Source organism: Lathyrus oleraceus, chromosome 5 (genome assembly GCF_024323335.1).
Source record: "Lathyrus oleraceus cultivar Zhongwan6 chromosome 5, CAAS_Psat_ZW6_1.0, whole genome shotgun sequence".
In the NCBI taxonomy this organism is placed as follows: Eukaryota; Viridiplantae; Streptophyta; class Magnoliopsida; order Fabales; family Fabaceae; genus Lathyrus; species Lathyrus oleraceus.
Window position 1 is genome coordinate 625,044,129 of NC_066583.1, and position 19,259 is coordinate 625,063,387.

At 35.2% G+C, this 19,259-nt stretch overlaps 1 protein-coding gene across 1 annotated transcript; it reads left to right on the forward strand.

The window, feature by feature from the left end:
• The first annotated feature begins 259 nt into the window (after window positions 1–259).
• LOC127082522 (uncharacterized) lies at window positions 260–1,432 on the forward strand. The gene is made up of 2 exons (XM_051022761.1): window positions 260–594; window positions 667–1,432. Exons 1-2 carry the CDS (start codon window positions 260–262, stop codon window positions 1,430–1,432), a joined length of 1,101 nt encoding a protein of 366 aa, XP_050878718.1.
• Window positions 1,433–19,259: the final 17,827 nt, after the last annotated feature.

Consider the following 19,259-nt stretch of genomic DNA (forward strand, 5'->3'; position numbering starts at 1 on the left):
CGCCCAACCTCAAATTGCTAGGCAGGTTCGAGACCAGGGGGTAGTATTAGAATAAAATAATGTGAACCAAGGACAACAGATGAGCCCTAAATTGGTCGGACAAGAAATACATGTTAGGGAGGGGAATCCACTTGTGGTAGTTGTTAATCGAAACCAGGGCGTTGACTAAGTGGTCCATCAAGTTCGACAGGGAAATATGTTAGGAGAAAATAACTTAACAACCATTGTTGAAAGGATAAAGGGTCAAAACATGGTTAATATGGGTCTGCAAAGGCCAAACTACACATCACCCCTATCAGAGTATGTGTTACAAATTGAATTATTAAGGGGATGGGAAGTCCCTAAACTTACAAAATTCACTGGTAACACAAACGACTCTGTTGTCGAACACATTTCTTGTTACCTGACTGAGGCAGGTGACATTGCTAACAACGAGAACCAGAGGATGAAATACTTCCCTAGTTCTCTAACAAAGAATGCTTTCACATGGTTTACTACTTTACCTCCTCATTCAATCCATGATTGGAAGCGTCTAGAGAGGTTATTCCATGAGCAGTTCTACATGGGACAATCTAAGATTAGTCTGAAGGAATTGTAAGCCGTCAAACAAAAGTTTGTTGAGTTGATTGATGATTACCTAAATCGGTTCCATTTATTGAAAACGAGGTGCTTCACCCAAGTTCCTGAACATGAGCTTGTCAAAATAGCTGCTGGAGGGCTAGATTATTCCATTAGGAAGAAGTTAGACATTCAATATTTAAGAGATATGGCCCAGTTGGCAGATAGAGTTAGGCAGGTAGAAAGATTGAAGCCCGAGAAGGCTAGAGTGAGTAAGGGTAAAAAAAAGCGAATAACTTATGTTGACGTGGAAGACCAAGACATAGTGTCTGAGGTCGAATATAATCATGTCGAAGAGTCTGAGGTTGACGTGGCTGAGTTAAAGTCAGGTCCCTCGTATGTTTGTAAGTTGCTTACACCAGCAAATGGGAAGAACCCTACAGAGCCTAAAGAAAATGATAAACTCCCTAAGAAAACCTACACCTTCGATATGACCAAATGTGATGAGATTTTCGATTTGTTGGTTTCAGATGGTCAGATATTTGTGCCTCCAGGTGCAAAAGTGCCACCATTAGATCAAAGAAAGAAACGAGGGTTTTGTAAGTATCACAATTTCTTAGGATATAAAACCTCACAATGTTTTCTTTTTATGGATCTTGTGCATAATGCATTGAACGAAGGTAGACAAAAATTTCCTAAGGGAAAAGCTCCCATGAAGATTAATTCTTACCCATTTCAGGTTGTGGATGTTAGTTACGTGGAGCCTGCAGTTGTTAACATGGTTGAAATCATTGAATATTTCAACATAGATGAATTTGAAGAGAGTGGGAATCAAATCAAAGCTGTATTTCCCAAAGTTGGTGAAAGTCTATAGAATTTCTATACAGGTGTCAGGCCGACGACTCCGAAGTGATGTTGTACCCTTGTTGTAGCGTTGTGTTCGACAAGAAGGCTGCTAAAAAGGCCGAGAGTGCTCAAAAATCCAAGGAGAAGGAAAATGAGAAGAAGGCCAGGCCTCAGTACTACTTCAACAAAAGAGGAGTGCCACAGAGAAAGGAACAGTCGTTTGGACCTCAAAAGACTAGGCCCCTCAGGGGAAATGGACTAAATCTGCTGGAATAGAGCATGATAAGAACCTAAAGTGAAAGAGTTTCAAGATTGGTCGAGGATCTTTTATGACCTACAAAGAAAATTTCTAAATGTCAGAAAGGTGCTCTTACAGGCCCAATGCTAATTATAAGGGGAAAATCCCATGACGAGGATGCAGTGGCGAAGGTTTCAAAGGAAGAAGCAAGCAGAAAGAGATGTTGTTGAGTCGAGTAACACTAAGCAACAGTAGAAGCCAGCGAATGATCAGAAAAAAACTAGTAGGAAGAAAATTGTTATCACCTAAGACAAGCTAGGCGAAAGGAAATGACAAGGAAGATGAGCGGGAAAATAAAGATGATTTGATAATAGACAGCTTTGCATTTGGGTCGAAGGAGATTTCGACGTCTTATTCAATGTGGTTTTTGTACTCCCTTATGAGTACGACCCCATGACTGAGGTTGTTAAGAATGAACATTATGAGGAAGAGGAGTTGGCAAAGCACAACCAGTCTGTTATTTTGTGATGGATAATGGGTGTATCAAAGAGCATAATTCATTCTTTTAAAGACCACATGAAGGGATGAAGAACCACATAAAGCCTCTCTTCATAAGGGTTAAGGTCAAAAATACCACCGTGAATAAAATATTGGTGGACGGTGGGGAAACGGCAAAATTAATGCCACGTTTTTTGCTATTGGCTATAAACATCATATATGGATCCCCATGTTCTTCATTTATCATTTTGATAAATAATTCATCAAGAGTTTCAAGCTTGTTTGCCTTGGAAGCCCTAATTCATCTGAGTATCTTGTGTGACTTCCTCAACAAGTTTCTTCATCAATTGGTCAAATATATAAAGGGATACTTAATTATAATAATTTTATGCATATACGATCCTCCATGAGCCCTAAAGATCAATTGAACTTCAATTTTGCAAGTTGGTTCAAAGAGGTTGACCAGAGAAAGTCAACTGGTCAAAACTGGGGTTCCCTTGACCCTATCTCATACAATTTGTCTCATACGAAAATGATTCCAAGAGAAAAGTTACTCTTTATGACATTTCAAACAACTTTCATGTTGTCATCAAGAGCTAGTTTTTCTTGCAAAGTCATTTTTTATGGTGAAACATTATAGGTCATTTTGTCAGTGCCCTAGTTAGGAGGTCAACTTCTAAAGACCATAACTTGCTCAATTTTTATGATATGAAGGTCATCCAAGTTTCAAGATAAATTTCAAGATGTCTTATCCAACTTTTATTCTTTAAGAAATGTCAAATTCAACTTGCAAGGGCATGTGTCAAGAGGAAACATTATAGGTCATTTTGGGCCATCACCATTGAACAAACAATTTTTCTGAACTTCTAAAATGAATAACTCCCTCGTGAGAAATCCAAATGATGTCAAATTTATGACCAAATTGAAAAGGTATGAAAGAGCTGCAACTTTGATGAAGAAACCATTTTCATTTGGAGCTCATAGCAAAAGTTATTCAAGATGGAAGAATTGGTCATTTGACTTGGTCCAAGCTCCAAATGGAAAAGTGTTCAACATCAAATTTGTTCCCCTTGATGTCACCTTTTCAAAAAGTCCAAGATCATGGCATTTGGAGCATTTTACGAGGACTTGCGTATGGTTACTTTCCATGGTCTCATTTGGATGATTTTCATGACCAAACTTCAATTACAATTGCATGGCCTCATGTTAAGCTTTCATCATCATTCATGCACATTTGTGGACCTTTTCCAATCATTCCATAGGCCTATCACACGCCCATGCAAGCGTGCATCAACATTTCTAAATTTGGCCAAATTTTCAAGTGTGTGAAAAACAATGCAATACCCTATAAATACATTGCCATTGTGATCAGAATGAAGGACCATTTGCCCAAGCTTTGAATTGCATCCTTCCTAACCTCTATTAAAGGATAATCTTGAAGGTTTTCAATTGAAAATCGAGTTTCAAATTCACCTCTGTTTTGAAGTTGAAACTCCAAGAGTCTAAGCCATTTGAGTTTCCATTTCACTTCCTGCAAGTAATCAGAAGCAAGCCAAGCCAATTGAGATCCAAATCAAGCTTCATCACTGCCAAACAGAAGGTGGATTTTCTCAATTTTCTTTTCTTCGATTCTCTCTTAATTCTCCATTATTTTAAGTAATTTTTGGTTGGATGAAGTCCTACCAATGTAGGCAACAAGATTGAGTTGCTTTGAGGTCAAACCGAAGCAACTCAGATCATGCACCTCAAACTTCAAGTCTGCGTATCTTTCAATATACTTGGAATTGGGTGAAATTGAGACCAGATTCGAGCTCCTGAGCATTTTTATTTAAAATAGTGTATTCACTTTTTATTTTAGTGGTGGTTGATGGTGGACCAGTCCGGTGAGGTCCACCGGAGAAGACAACCGGAGCTAGGGCTCTGGTGATATGTTGGCAAAGTTCCAACCCTCTGATCTCATGCCCACGTTTTAATCTCAAACCTCCTTTCTGATTACCATTGTGTAGCGGGGTATTCGTTACCTTATGGCTTATTGACTAAACCAAAAGTAAACATACAATTCGAGTCGCCACCGCACTTTTATTTGTCCAAAGGAAAGGCTAAAAAGCAAACAAAAGCCAAGTAAGAAGTTTTATCAAATCAAAAACTAATAAAAATGTCAGAGATCTAGGTAAGGGGGTTGGTTATGAAATGGAAAGGTTTTAAGCACCCAAAACATCCTTAGTACTCTAAGGGAACCTCTTTTTGCAAAATGTGTTGTAGGTTGGTATTTGTGAAAATATGTGCAAAAGATTGGGGGGATGAGAAGAGAATAGATTATATTTACAAATTTGTTGTTTGAATGGATGAACCCATTGCCTACGTACCATCACAAAGGTAGGATCAAAACCTCGTAGTTCGGGGTAAAAATCTCAAAAAAGGTTGGTGAATTGATTTGATCAAAAGCCTTAAGGTCTTTTGTTATCAAGGGGAGAAAACTCAACCTAAACCAACAATCCACCATGTGAGGAGAGCTTCAACATACTAGTGAGGGGTTAACCCTATAATAAGTATGGAAGACTTATAGTCCAATCACTAAGGATAAGGTGAGGTTTACATCAACCACTATGATAACTCAAACATATGGCTAATGTTTATGAAAAAAAGTTTTAACAAAGGTGGCCATTGGAACCACAAAAACAACTTGAAGTGAGTTGTATTTACAAGTTAAATTTATTTACAAAATGAAGTCAAAGTTGGATTAAGGTTCATTCACAATGAGTATTAGAGAAAAGATTTTAAAAAGTCAAAGGCATAAGGCCTAGGTTTCTAATTTGAAACAAAGTCAAAGTTTGCACATAAATGAGTTTGGATTGGGTTAGAGTGGAGAGAAGAAGAGAAGGGCTAGTCCTAAAGCATGCAAAGATAAGAGAAGAGATAAAACCCTTGGAGTTCCTTTTCTTGAAATCATAAAGATGATTCAAGATGCTCCTTTCCTTTGGACTTAGCAATCACTCAAGCAATCAAACAAATATTTAAATTCAAGCTCCTAGGATCTCCATTTGGCTTGTCTCTCTTAACTTGGCTACTCATGACAATGGTCATTCTTACTATCTCAAGATGGAATCCCTATCATACAAGAGCAAACATCAAAAAGTTCACAACACAATAAGAGGAATGGACAAAGAATGAGTTTAGATTAGGGGTCATTTGAAGTCAACTTTAAGATTTAGCATTCTAAAGGCATGAGGCCTAGTTGCTCTTCAACAATTTTAGCATTCTAAAGGCATGAGGCCTAGTTGCTCTTGAACTCCTTTAAGCATAGGTAAGGTCCTAATTCTAAGTCCTTTCTCCTTTTGCATTGGATTCACACAAACAAAAGAAAAACCAACACAAGACAACAATATATTTATATACAATATGAGCTCAAATGAGCAAAAGGAAAATGACATAAACATAAAATATGTGCTCAAGTGAGCAAAGGGAAAAGCAATATGAATAAATGAGCAAGAAAATAAATTGCATTAAAGTAAATTGCAAAAAATTAAATGCTTGAATTAAAGTTAGTAGTTAGTAGTTAATGTTAGTGTGTCATAAGACAATTTAGCGCTATGTTAAGCAATCGTAAGTGGACTAATGTAGTAGTCACACCTATTTGAGGCCGGTCAATAAAACTATAGGCAAATAAACACAAGTTAGAGATCATGACTAGTAAGTCAAGCTCCTATAACTTGCCATGCCAAAATAAAAGAGGAAGGCCTTGTATGGACTCTAGGTTTTTTGCTTGACCAAGAAGCAACCTATCTTGGACACAAAGCAACTCACTTGATCTTAGATCAAGTTAAGTTTGATTTGGATCAAAGAAGGTTAAACCTCTCATATATCAAGACCAACCATAAGAAATTAACTCATTGGCAAAAATAAAAAAAATAAGATGAAGATGAAATGAAATGGACAAAGAAATAAAGTGTCAAACACAAATGGCCTATTGTGAACCAAATCATCATCAACCAATGGTAAACAGAAGAGAAATGAAGATTAGATGTCAACAAGTCAAATATATTTTTTTGGTATTTTTGGAATTAAAATAAATGCAAAATTAAAAGGGACAAAATATGGTCAAACCTCAAATTCAATTCAAATCAACTTGGATAAGTCCAATTAAATTCTCATAGGTCTAACAGGGTCAAACAAGGTTTGACAAAATTTTCCAACAATTTTTGAAATCAGAAACTATTTTAAATCAATTAAAAACAATGAATTAAAATCTCAAATAAATCTCAAATCAATTAAGAAATTGATGAGACTATTTTTCATTGACTTATCATGATCCATGTGTGTTAAGAAAATATTTTTGGATTTTTCAGATATCAAAAAGTATTTAAAATGAATTAAAAACTATTAAAAACCAAATAATTCACAAAAAATATTAAATGAATTCAAAAAAATAACTAAAAATCAAAATGTGAAACTAGATTTTTCGAGAAATTTTTTGCCATTGGTCTCATATTTTTGTGACTTCAAATAAAATAGTTATGAATTTTTGAAAATAAAAGGAATTAAAAGAAATTAAAACAGAAATAGGAAAATATCAAAAATCCAGGGCGCTTGGATGAATTCATTAAATGACGTGGCCCATATCCAAAGGCTCAGAGGCGCAGATATACCATTGTCCTTGGTCAAGCGCGCAACATGTGTAATTAAAACAAGTCAACACAATCAAAGGCTTAGATTATAACATTTTGTCCAGATCCAATGGCCTAGAAGCTCCCACGTGGGGATGGTGGTGGAAACTACCATCTTCTCCGGCCAACTAACAGTTTCCGGCCACCACGCGCAGGTTTTTGAAACTTAATGAAAATAAACAAGCCAGGCATCAAAATGAAGCTAGGGTGATGTACATCACCCCTGTAACCTTGGATCTTCCTCAATGTTTCTATCTAATGAGAAATCTGAGCTTGAAGATCAAGGTACACAAACTGAAATGGCACGATTCATGAAATTAAGACCACCACTGGCCTGCCTCTTGCTCGAGGACTTCAGAAAACAGTTCAAACTCAAGTAATTCACATTGTATAGCAAGATTCAGATCAAAACGGTTTGGTGATATACCTTTGAAGTGCAGCTTTAAACAACACGATTTGCTTAAGTTCTTGATCCAATTTTGATCTGGAGATGTGATGGTGATGCAAGGCTAAGGAATTAAGACTTGAAGATCAACTAAGGATGTTGAAATTCAAGCTTGAAATTGAGAAATGAAAACTGAAATTCCTTTGAGTGAGGTTAGGTTTTGAATTCTACAGAGTTTCAGATCACCTTGAGGTTGGTTTTTGAATGAGCAAGCACATGTATTTATAGCTGAGCTTGATGCAAGGAGGTGTAATGCTCGTGTGCATGAATTTTGGATCCTCCATGCATGGACCTGTACAAGCGCATGTGAGACCCAAAATTGAATGAAATTGCATGTTGAGATCATTTTGAAGTGAATTGGACGTGCACAAGGCCTGGCATTTGCTTGCATTTCAAGTTATGATGTGAATTGCATAATTGATCATAAACATTAAGCCCTTCGAAAATCACACATGGAAAATGCAAACCTGGTCATGTGAGTAATGGTTGGAAAGCTATTGACATAAGGAACAAAAGCTATGTTGGGCAAAAATCCTTTTGGAGTTTGGAAAATTATGAAAATTGGCTTTGAAGTTTGAGGTACAAAACATGTCTAGGTTCCCTTTGAATTTTTTTGCCAAAAGTGATCAACTTCAAGCCCTTCTGTTTTAATGATGCAAGCCTCAAATAGAAAAACCTCCAACATCAAAGTTGTAGATATTTTAAATACAATAAATTTGGACTTAAATTTTGCATCATTTGGATTTTTAATGAGAACGTTATAGGCACTTGAAGTTGAACATTTTTCAAATTCAATGGTTTTGGTCCAAAGTGACCTATAATGTTTTGTATTATCACATGTGTTTATTTTAGGATTATGAAATTTTGTCCAACATAACATTTGAATTATACATCTTAATATTTCCAATGAAATTGGTATCACCTCAAAATAATAAAAAATAAGGAAGTTAGGTCTTTGGGAAGTTGACCCAAAATTAGGGTTTCAGTCAAAATGGCCTATAATGTTTTGAAATGAATGATGACCTTAAAAGTTTCAAATAGACTTTTTATGAACATGAAAGTTGTTCATATGGTTCTTAAGAACATATTTTCTCTTGGGGTCATATTCATTTGACAAACACATAAAACGTTAGGTCTCAGTGATCCTCAGTTTAGTCAGATGACTTGACTGGTCAACTTCTCAAGGCCAAACTTCAAATCTTGATGAATGAATGATTGAGGATACTCACATAGGCTCATATATGCATAAAATAATGAGTGAAATAACTTCCCTTGATTGAATTTGATCATAGGTTGAGGTTGCTTCATGAGCAAGGCACAGTCAATGCACAGCTGAATTAGGGTTTCCTTGAGAAACAATCCTCAAGCCCTTTGGGTTATCTTGATCAAATTGGAAAATTGAGATCCTTGGGGGACATATATGATGATTTGGAGCTTTGTGGACCATTGTCATGCTTTTCCTTATCTTCAATTGGCCACTTCATTGAGCATAGGAGCCTCCTAGGAGCATGGGAGCACATGATCACTTGAGCTTCAAAACAAAAAGAGTTAGTGACATATTTTTGTGCTTTTGGTTAGTAAAAAAATAAGAAAAGAAATAATGTACAATTCAAGCATGCTTGGTGGTCTCAAACCACTCACACAAGTCCCAACCCTAGGGTAAAAGAGCCACACATGCTATGATCCTTGAGGCAATGATATGATGCCATGAGGGATCTTAGGGTCAAAATTAGGGTCTTACACATTGGTGTGTGTAGCGGGGTATTCGTTACCTTTAGATTTATTGACTAAATCAAAAGTAAATCATACAATTCGAGTCGCCGTCGTACTTCTATTTATCCAAAGGAAAGGTTAGAAAGCGAACAAAAACCAAGAAGTTTTATCAAATCAAAAACTAATAAAAATGTCAGAGATCTGGGTAAGGGGGTTGGTTATGCAATGGGAAGGTTTTAAGCACCCAAAACATCCTTAGTACTCTAAGGGAGCCCTTTTTGCAAATGTTGTAAGGTAGGTTGGTATTTGTGAAAAATATTTGTGCAAACATGATTGGGGAGATGAGAAAAGAATATACAATATTTACAATTTTTGTTGTTTGAATGGATAAACCCATTGCCTACGTACCATCACAAAGGTAGGATCAAAACCTCGTAGTTCGGGGTAAAAATCTCAAAATAAGTTGGTGAATTGATTGGTCAAAAGCCATAAGATCTTTTGTTATCAAAGGGAGAAAACTCAACCTAAGCCACAAATCCACCATGTGAGGAGAGCTTCAACATACTAGTGAGGGATCCACCCTATAATAAGTATGGAAGACTTATAGTCCAATAACTAAGGATCCAAGTGAGGTTTATATCAACCACTATGATAACTCAAACCTAATAGCTAATGTTTATGAAAAGCTTTGGCAAAGGTGGCCATTGGAACCACAAAAACAAACTTGAGTGAGTTGTATTTACCAATTAGAAGTATTCACAAAAGGAAGTCAAAGTTGACCTAAAGTTCAATTCAAAATAAGTATTATGAAAAGAGTTTGAAAAAATCAAAGACATAGTGCCTAGGTTTCTAATTTTGAAAACAATGTCAATGTTTGCACAAAATGAGTTAGGCTTGGGTTAGAGTGGAGAGAAGAAGAGAAGGGCTAGTCCTAAACATGCAAAGATGAGAGAAGAGAAATAAAACCCTTGGAGTTCCTTTCTTGAGATCATAAAGATGATTCAAGAGCTCCTTTCCTTTGGACTTAGCAAGCAATAAGCAATAACTCAAGCAATCAAGCAAATATTCAATCAAGCTCCTAGGATCTTCCAATTGGCTTGTCTTTCTCTTAACTTGGATGTTCATGACAATGGTCCTTCTAACTAGCTCAAGTTTGGGATCCCTATCACACAAGAACAAACAATCAAAAAATTCACAATGCAATAAGAGGAATGGACAAAGAGAGTTTAGATTAGGGGGTCCTTTCAATGTCATCTTCAAGATTAAGCATTCTAAAGGCATGAGGCCTAGTTGCTCTTCAACATATTTAGTATTATAAAGGCATGAGGCCTAGTTGCTCTTGAACTCCATTAAGCATAGGTAAGGTCCTAATTCTAAGTCCTTTCTCCTTTTTGCATTGGGTTCACACAAACAAAACAAAACAAGCACATGACAATAGTATATTTACACAATAATATGCTCAAGTGAGCAAAAGGCAAATGGCATAAACATAAACATGAGCTCAAATGAGGAAATGAAAAAAAACAATATGAATAAATGAGCAAGAAATTAAATTGCATTAAAGTAAATTGCAAGAATTAAATGCTTGAATTAAAAGTTAGTAATTAGTAGTTAGTGTTAGTGTTCCATAAGGCAATTTAGCGCTATGTTAAGCAATCGTAAGTGGACTAATGTAGTAGTCACACCTATCTGAGGCCGGTCAATAAAACTATAGGCAAATAAACACAATTTAGAGATCATGACTAGTAAGCCAAGCTCCTACAACTTGCCATGCCAAAAGAAAAGAAGAATGACCTTGTATGGATTTTAGGTTTTTTGCTTGACCAAGAAGCAACCTATCTTGGACACAAAGCAATTCACTTGATCTTTGATCAAGATGAATTTAATTTGGATCAAAGAAGGTTAAGCCTCTCATATGTCAAGGCTAACCACAAATCATTAACTCATTGGTCAAAAGAAAAAGAAGAGGATGAAGATGGAAATGGAATATACAAAATTGAAATCAAATGACATAACCAAAACACATTGATCAAATATGAATGGAATCAACATCAATCAATGGTAAACAGAAGTGAAATGGAGATTAGAAGTCAAGAAAGGTCAAACATATTTTTGGTATTTTTTGGAATTAAAATAATACATAAAATAAAATGAACAAATAAAGGTCAATTGGATCATCATAAGTCTAACATGGTCAAACAAGGTTTGACAAATTTTCTCAATATTTTTTGAAAACAGAAACTATTTTTTAACAATTAAAAATGAAGAAAAATAACATAATTGGACTAAAATCTCAAATAAATCTCAAATTAATTAAGAAATTGATGAGAATATTTTTCATAGATTCATCATCATCCAAAGATGTTAAGAAAATATTTTTGGCATTTTTGAATATCAAATGGTATTTTAAATGAATTAAAAACAATCAGAAATGAAATAATTCACAAAAAATATTAAATGGAATCACAAAAATAATTAAAAATCATTTTATGAAACTAGAATCCAAGAGGAAAATTTTGCAATTGGTCCCATATTTTTGTGATTCCAAATAAAGAAGTTATGAATTTTTAAAATAAAATGGAATAAAAGAAATTAAAAAAGAAATTAATAAATTGGAAAAAACCACAAGCGTCAGATCCCACTTCATTAATTAACGTGGCTGATCACATGGCTGGGAAACGCGCGCGCATGATACACCTTGGTCAACATCGTGGCATTCAACATTAAATTAAGTCATAACATTCAACAACCAAGATTAGATCGTGACCAATGGATCCAAGGGCCAAGGTTTGGACGCGTGGGGACGGTGGTGGAAACCACCGTCTTCTCCAATGAGAAGGCCAGATCCGGCCAACAGTTGCAGGTTTTACAACCTCAACCATAACACACGATCCATATACCAAACTAAAGTTGGGGTGATGTACATCACCCCTGTAACCTTAGTTTTTGCTCAAGACTCTTATGGAAGAAGAAATATGAGGTTGAAAAACAAGGTGCTCAATCTGAAGTTAACCAATTCACAAAATTAAAACCCCCACGGGCTTGCCTCTCAAATGAGGACTTCAGAAATGCCAACCAAACCAAGCAATGTACAATAATCAGAGAGATTCGAATCAAAACAGTTGAGGATTAAACCTTTGAAGTGCAGCTTTTAAGAGCAAAATCCAATCCAATCCTTGAGTGCAGCTTGATCTTGAAGTGACAATGAAGCAAGACTAAGGAATTTGAAGCTAAAGATCAACCAGGGAAGTTGAAATTTAAGCTTGAAAAGAGATGTGAAATTTCAGAATTCCTTTAGTGAAAGGGTGGGGAATTAGTTCAGCAGAGGTTCAGGTGCCTTCAGGTTGAGATTTGAAGTGGGCAATGCCTTCTATTTATAGCCACAACTGATGCAAAGTGTGATCAAACTCGTGTGTGCATGAACTTGGGTCCTCCATGCATGGGCCTGTACAGGCGCACGTGAGGCCCAAAATCAATTGCAATTAAGTGCTGAACATCAACCAAAGTGAATTGGACGTGCAGATGAGAATGCATTAGCTTGTGCATGGAAATTTAACATGTTATGCATAATTGATCATAAAACTTCACCTCTTCGAAAATACCATTTGGAAAACCCAAACATAAGCATGTGGGTAATGGTTGGAAAGGTCTTGACATAAGGAACAAAAGTTATGTTGAACAAAAATCCATTTTGAGTGTGGAAAATATTGAAAACTAGCCATGAAGTTCAAGGTACAAAACATGCATTTGGAAAATTTGCCAAGAATAACCAACTTCAAGCCCTTCTGGTTTAATGGTACAAGCCTCAAATGGAAAAACCTCCAACATCAAAGTTGTATCTATTTTCAAGAAAATAAATTTGGACTTAAATTTTGCATCATTTAGATTTTTGATGAGAAAGTTATGGGCACTTGAAGTTGGACTTTTTCACATTTCAATGGCTTTGGTCCAAAGTGACCTATAATATTTTGTATTATCACATGTGTTTCTTTTAGGATTATGAAATTTTATCCAATATAACAATTGAAGTAGACATCTTAAACTTTCTAATTCACTTGGTCTCACCTCAAAATCATAAAAAATGAAGGAGTTAGGTCCTTGGGAAGTTGACCCAATATTAGGTTTTCAGTCAAAATGACCTATAATGTTTTGAAATTAATGATGACCTTCCAAGTTTCAAATGGATTTTTTATTAACATGAAAATTGTTCATACAGTTCTTAAGAACATTTTTTCACTTGAGGTCATCTTCATTTGACAAACACATCAAAGGTTAGGTCTTAGTGGATTTCAAAATAGTTAGATGATTTGACTGATCAACCTCTCAAAGCCAAACTTCAAATCTTGATGAATAAATGATTGAGGACACTCACATAGGCTCATATATGCACAAAATTATGAATGAAATAACTTCCCTTGATTGTATTTGATCATAGGTTGAGGTTGCTTCATGAGCAAGGCATAGTTGATGCACAATTGAATTAGGGTTCCCTTGGGAAACAATCCTCAAGCCCTTTGGTTTATCTTGATCAAATTGACAAATTGAGATACTTGGGAGGCATATATGATGATTGAGAGCTTTGGGAACCATTGTCATGCTTGCTTTCACTTTCATCTGGCCATTCTTTGAGCATAGGAGCCTCCTAGGAGCATTGGATTACATGACTTCTTGAGCTTCAAAATAAACAAAGTTAGTGACATATTTTTGTGCTTTTGGTTAGTAAACAAAATAAGAAAAGAAATAATATACAATTCAAGCATGCCTGGTGGTCTCAAACCACTCACACAAGTCCCAACCCTAGGGTTAAGGAGCCAAGATGATATGATCATTGAGGCACATGCAATGAGCAATGATATGATGCCATGAGGGATCTTAGGGTCAAAATTAGGGTCTTATAGTGTGCACGCGTTGACTGGGGTGTTTGGTGCACTCTAGGGCGTGGCCATCAGATCTACCACCTCAATTAATGAGGGAGATCTGATGGTCCTTGTTTTTTCTCATTTTATTTTATTTTCTGATTTTTCATTTAATTCTCTTATTTTGTTTAATTCATAATAATTTCATTTTTAATCCAAAAAATATGGGACTTTCACCAAAAATCTTTAAATATTTTTCTCTTTCATATTTTGAATTTAAATTAGTTTTTGGATTAAGTTTGATATTTTTCATGAATCAAATGTTTTTGTATATAGTTTTAATTGTTTTGAAATACTTATGACTTTCCAAAAATCATGAATTTTTTTGTCTAAGGTCCTTTGACCTTATTTGACCTTGGATAAATCCTTTGGCTATTTATTTGGTGTTTTGAAGGGATTTGAGGTTTTGTCCATATTAAAATGCATTTTAATTCACTTTTAATTTGATTAATTGATTAAATGTTTAAAAATTATGTTGAGCCATTTTTATGGTCTTATGATGTTTGACTTTCTGTTTGGTCCTTGGTCATGGTTGATTTGACTTTTGTCTGATCAATACTATTGGATTTAGGGGATTGATGAAATGTACATTTTATCTCCCAAAATGAATGGATGGTAATTATCAGATGAAATTCCTCCCATGATCAATTTGTGTTTCTATTTCCCCTTCCCTCATCACCTTCATCCATATTCTTTCCCAATCATTCATTTGACCCAATGATTTCTCTAATGTCTAAATGCTAGTTGGTCCATCAATGACCTTGTGTCAGATGAATCAACATAAGTCTGACTGAGATAGTACCAACAATGATTTCTTTTAGTGTGTGGTATTGTAGCGGTAAATTCATGACCATCAAGCTATGAATAAACTTGACGTCAGTAAAACCAGAGTCGCCATCGCGCTTTTATTATTCCCAAAGGAAGAGGGAAAAGTACGAACAAAACCCAAAGATAAGAAGTTTGCAAATCAAAACTAATAAAATGTCAGAGATTACAGGTAAGGGGGTTGGTTACACAAATGGAAGGTGTTGGCACCCAAAGTGTCCTAGGTACTCTTAGGGAGCTCTTATTTATGTGTGCATGTGTTTTTGGTATAAGAGATATTTGATGAAACAGAGTGTGGGGATGATGAATGATATCATTGATTATATTTTTGTGTTTGACAAGACCTTCGGTCTTGTGCCTACGTACCAACATAAAAATGAGGGATCAAAACCTCGTAGTTCGTGGTAAAAATTTCAAATAAGTTGAAGCATTGATTTTAATCAAAAGTTTAAAAGAAAGGGTGCAAAAGGGCCAAATACTTGAATGGGGTTGTTAGTTCTTTTTGTCTTTTGAAATTTAAGTCAATATGGTTAAGTTTATTTATAAATTTGATTTAAGAAAAAGATTAAAAAAAATTCATCGGTATAATCCCAAGGATTCTAATCATTAAAACATGTCTAAGTTGAAATCACAAATAAAGAAAGTTTTGAAAAGAGGGAGAGATTTTGAAATTAAAGAAGTGGGAGGAGATGAAGAGGTTATCCTAAACATAAATTAAAAGTTAAGGGTTGAAAAGATCTGACCAATGGGATGCAATCCAACAGACAAGAATGTCATATAGAAACCCATTTTCCTTTGGACCTTAATCAAGCAATAAACAATAAGCAATGAGCAATATCCAGACATCATAAAGATTAGGGCATCACATAAAGATAGCCACATCCAAGCAAGCATTCCAATAGCTAGCAGTCTTCATTGTCTTCCAATGTATCAGATGAAATATTCCTTGATCAACTTAGAACAAAACATCAGACACAGGCAATAACAAAATAACAATTAAGCATAGAGGCAAAGTAGAAGATGAATCAAAGAGATCCAAAGTCTTGCATCAGATGAAAGTCACTTGTCAAGAATAGCCCAGTCTCAGATGTTGGCATTGGCCAAGTCCTTTAGCACATGGAATGTTGCCTAATTCTAAGTCCAAAGCTCATATCAAGTCCTAACAGACCACCAAATGTTTTTTAAGGTTTTTGTTGTTATTATGTGTTTTAAGGTCCTAAGACCATAAACAAAATCAAAACACACAAGCCAATATATATAATCACAAGATATGACTCAAATGAGCAAAGTGAAAAATACTTGAAACATAAACAAGTTATATGAAATGTAAATGGCAATGGATGACAAGTGACTGAAATTTAAATTGCATAAAGTAAATGGCTTGAAAGTAAAAGCATAATGAATAAAAGTTAGTCAATGGTTAGTCAAAAGTTAGTGGTGAATTTTAATTGATTAAGTCATTCTTTGGAGAACACTCAACCATTCATTAACAAGTATGAATCCTTAAACCAAGACATCTTCCATGAGAAGGGCTCCAACTTGGATAATTTAACAAGTATGCCACTAGCTTTCATGAAAGGAAAAAGGTCAAGTCTCCACACAATTCCATGAAGAATGGGAGACTTACAATCTCACTTACTAGAATGCTATGCCTTAAGGGTCACATTTAGCTCTATGTTAAGCAACCATAATTGGACTTATTTAGAAGTCACAACTATCTGAGGTCGAACAATAAAAATATAGGTGTTAATGCATGTTAGATATTTGGTACAAAGAACCAAACTCCTAAAACATACCACACACTAAAGAAAAATGGGAGGGACCTATCTCAGTCATACTTGTATTGATTCATCTGACACAAAGTCATTGATGAATCAATTAGCATTTAGACATTAGAGATTTGATTGGTCAAATGAGGGAATGGGAAAGCAAAGGGATGAAGTTGAAGAGGGAGGGTAATATAAAAACACAAATTGATCATGAGAAGAATTTCATCAAATCAAAACCATCCATTCATTTTGGGAGATGAAATGTACATTTCATCAATCCCCTAAATCCAATGGTTTTGATCCAACAAAAGTCAAATCAACCATGACCAAGGCCCAAACAGAAAGTCAAACATCACAAGACCATAAAAATGGTTCAACAATATTTTTAAACATTTAATCAATTAAAAATCACATTAAAAATGAATTAAAATACATTTTAATTTGGTCAAAACCTAAAATCCCTTCAAAACACCAAATAAATGGCCTAGGGATTTATCCTAGGTCAAACAAGGTCAAAGGACCTTAGAAATTTTTTTCCACAATTTTTAGAAAGTCAGAAGTATTTTTAAACAATTAAAAATATACACAAAAACACTTAATTCATGAAAAATACCATAATCAATCCAAAAAATGATTTTAATTTAGAATATGGAAGAGAAAAATATTTAAAGATTTTTTGTGAAAATCCCATATTTTTTGGATTAAACATGGATTTATTATAAATTAAACAAAATAAAACAATTAAATGGAAAATTAGAAAATATGGAAAATCAGGGCAAATCAGATCTCCCTTATTAATTGAGGTGGCATATCTGATGGCCACGCGTGTGCAGTCCACCAAAGACCAAGTCAAACGCGTTGCAGAAGTGGTAATCAAAACCAAAGGACGAGATTAAAACATGGAGAGAGGATCTGATGGATAGGACCTTGCCACCACACCACCGGAGCTAGGGCTCCGGTCATCTTCTCCGGTGGACTTCACCGGACTGGTCCACCACTAACTTTCACCAAAATGAAAAACAAGGACATAATGTTAAATAAAAAATGCTCAGGAGCTCGAATCTGGCCTCAATTTTCTCCAATTCCAAATATATTGAAAGATACATGGATTTGAATTTTGAGGATCATGAACTGAGTTGCTTCAATTTGACCTCAAAGCAATTCAATCTTGTTGCCTACATTGGTAGGACTTCAGCAAACCAACAATCAATCAAAATGGATGAGAAATGAGGGAGAATCGAAGAAGAGAAGTTTCTGAAATCTCACCTTCGGGGAGCTTCAAATCAACTTGATCTTGCTTCCAATTTGGCTTGGCTTTACTCTAGAAGCTTGCAGGAGATGGTATTATTGATTAAAAAGCTTGGACTCTTGGAGTTTCACTTCCAAAACAGAATGAGAATTTAAACTCGATTTCTCAAGAAATCTTCAAGATTATCCTTTCAATGGGGTTTAGGGAAGAAGGAGGTAGAAGCTTGGGCAAGAGGATCCATATTTTGATCACCAAGGTCATGTATTTATATCCATGTTCATTGCTTTTCACACACTTCCAAACTTTGGCCAAAAATAGAAATGTGAAGTGCATGCTTGCATGGGCGTGTGATAGACCCATGAGATGATGTAATCAGATCCAAAAATGATCATGAATGAAGCTGAAAATCTAACACGAGGCCATGCATTTGTAATTGAGAAATGATCATGTGATTCATCCAAATGGAACCATGAAGAGTAACCATGCGCAAGTCATTCAAATCTTGTCCAAATGATATGATTTGGACTTTTTGGAAAGGTGACATCAAGGGGAACAACTTTTATGTTGAAAGCTTTTCCATTTGAATCTTGGATCATGATGAATTTTAAGGTGGAAGTTTGTGAAATTAAACATAATTGAAATTTTTCTAAGTACCAAGTCAAATATCCACTTCTTCCACCTTGAATAACTTTTTCTATGAGCTTTAAATGGAAAAAGTTCCTTCATTAAAGTTGTATCTATTTCAATCCTATTCAATTTAGTCACAAATTTAACCTCATTTGGATTTGGCATGATAGAGTTAAGCATTTTAGAAGTTGAGGAAAATTGCTTGTCCAATGATGATGGCCCAAAATGACCTATAAAGTTTCCTCTTGGCACATGCCCTTGAAAGTTGAATTTGAAGTTTCTAAAAGAACAAAGGTTGGAGAGGACATCTTGAAATTGATCATGAAACTTGGATGTCCTTCATATCATACAAATTGAGCAAGTTATGGTCCTTGGAAGTTGACCTCCTAATTAGGGTTCATACAAAATGACATATAATCTTTCACCATAAAAATGACTTTCCAAGCAAAACTAGATCTTTATGCCAACATAAAAGTTGTTTTGAATGTCATAAGGAGTAACGTTTCTCTTGTAATTATTTTCATATGAAACAAAGTGTAGGAGATAGGGTCCAGTGAACCCCAGTTTTGACTAGTTGACTTTCTCTAGTCAACCACTTTGAACCAACTTGCAAACTTGAAGTTCTCATGATCTTTGGGACTCATGGAGGATAATATATGGATAAGATGGTGTAATATAAAGTATCTCTTGAAATATTTTATCAAATGATGAAGAAACTTGTTGAGGAATCACACAAGATACCCAGATGAATTAGGGCTTCCAAGGCAAACAAGCTTCAAACTCTTGATGATTTCTTGATCAAAATGATAAGTGAGGAGAATTGAGATCCATATATGATGTCTATACCCAATTTGAACCATCCGTTGATTTATTTCCTTGCATTTAGGGTCTCAAACCCTAGATGTGAGTTT

What these genes read in the sequence shown, in the direction of transcription:
- LOC127082522 (XM_051022761.1), top strand. Translation starts at nt 260, where the DNA reads ATGGGTCTGCAAAGGCCAAACTACACATCACCCCTATCAGAGTATGTG. An exon ending in AAGATTAGTCTGAAGGAATT is followed by an intron (nt 595 to 666) that starts GTAAGCCGTCAA and finishes ATTGAAAACGAG; the next exon opens with GTGCTTCACCCAAGTTCCTG.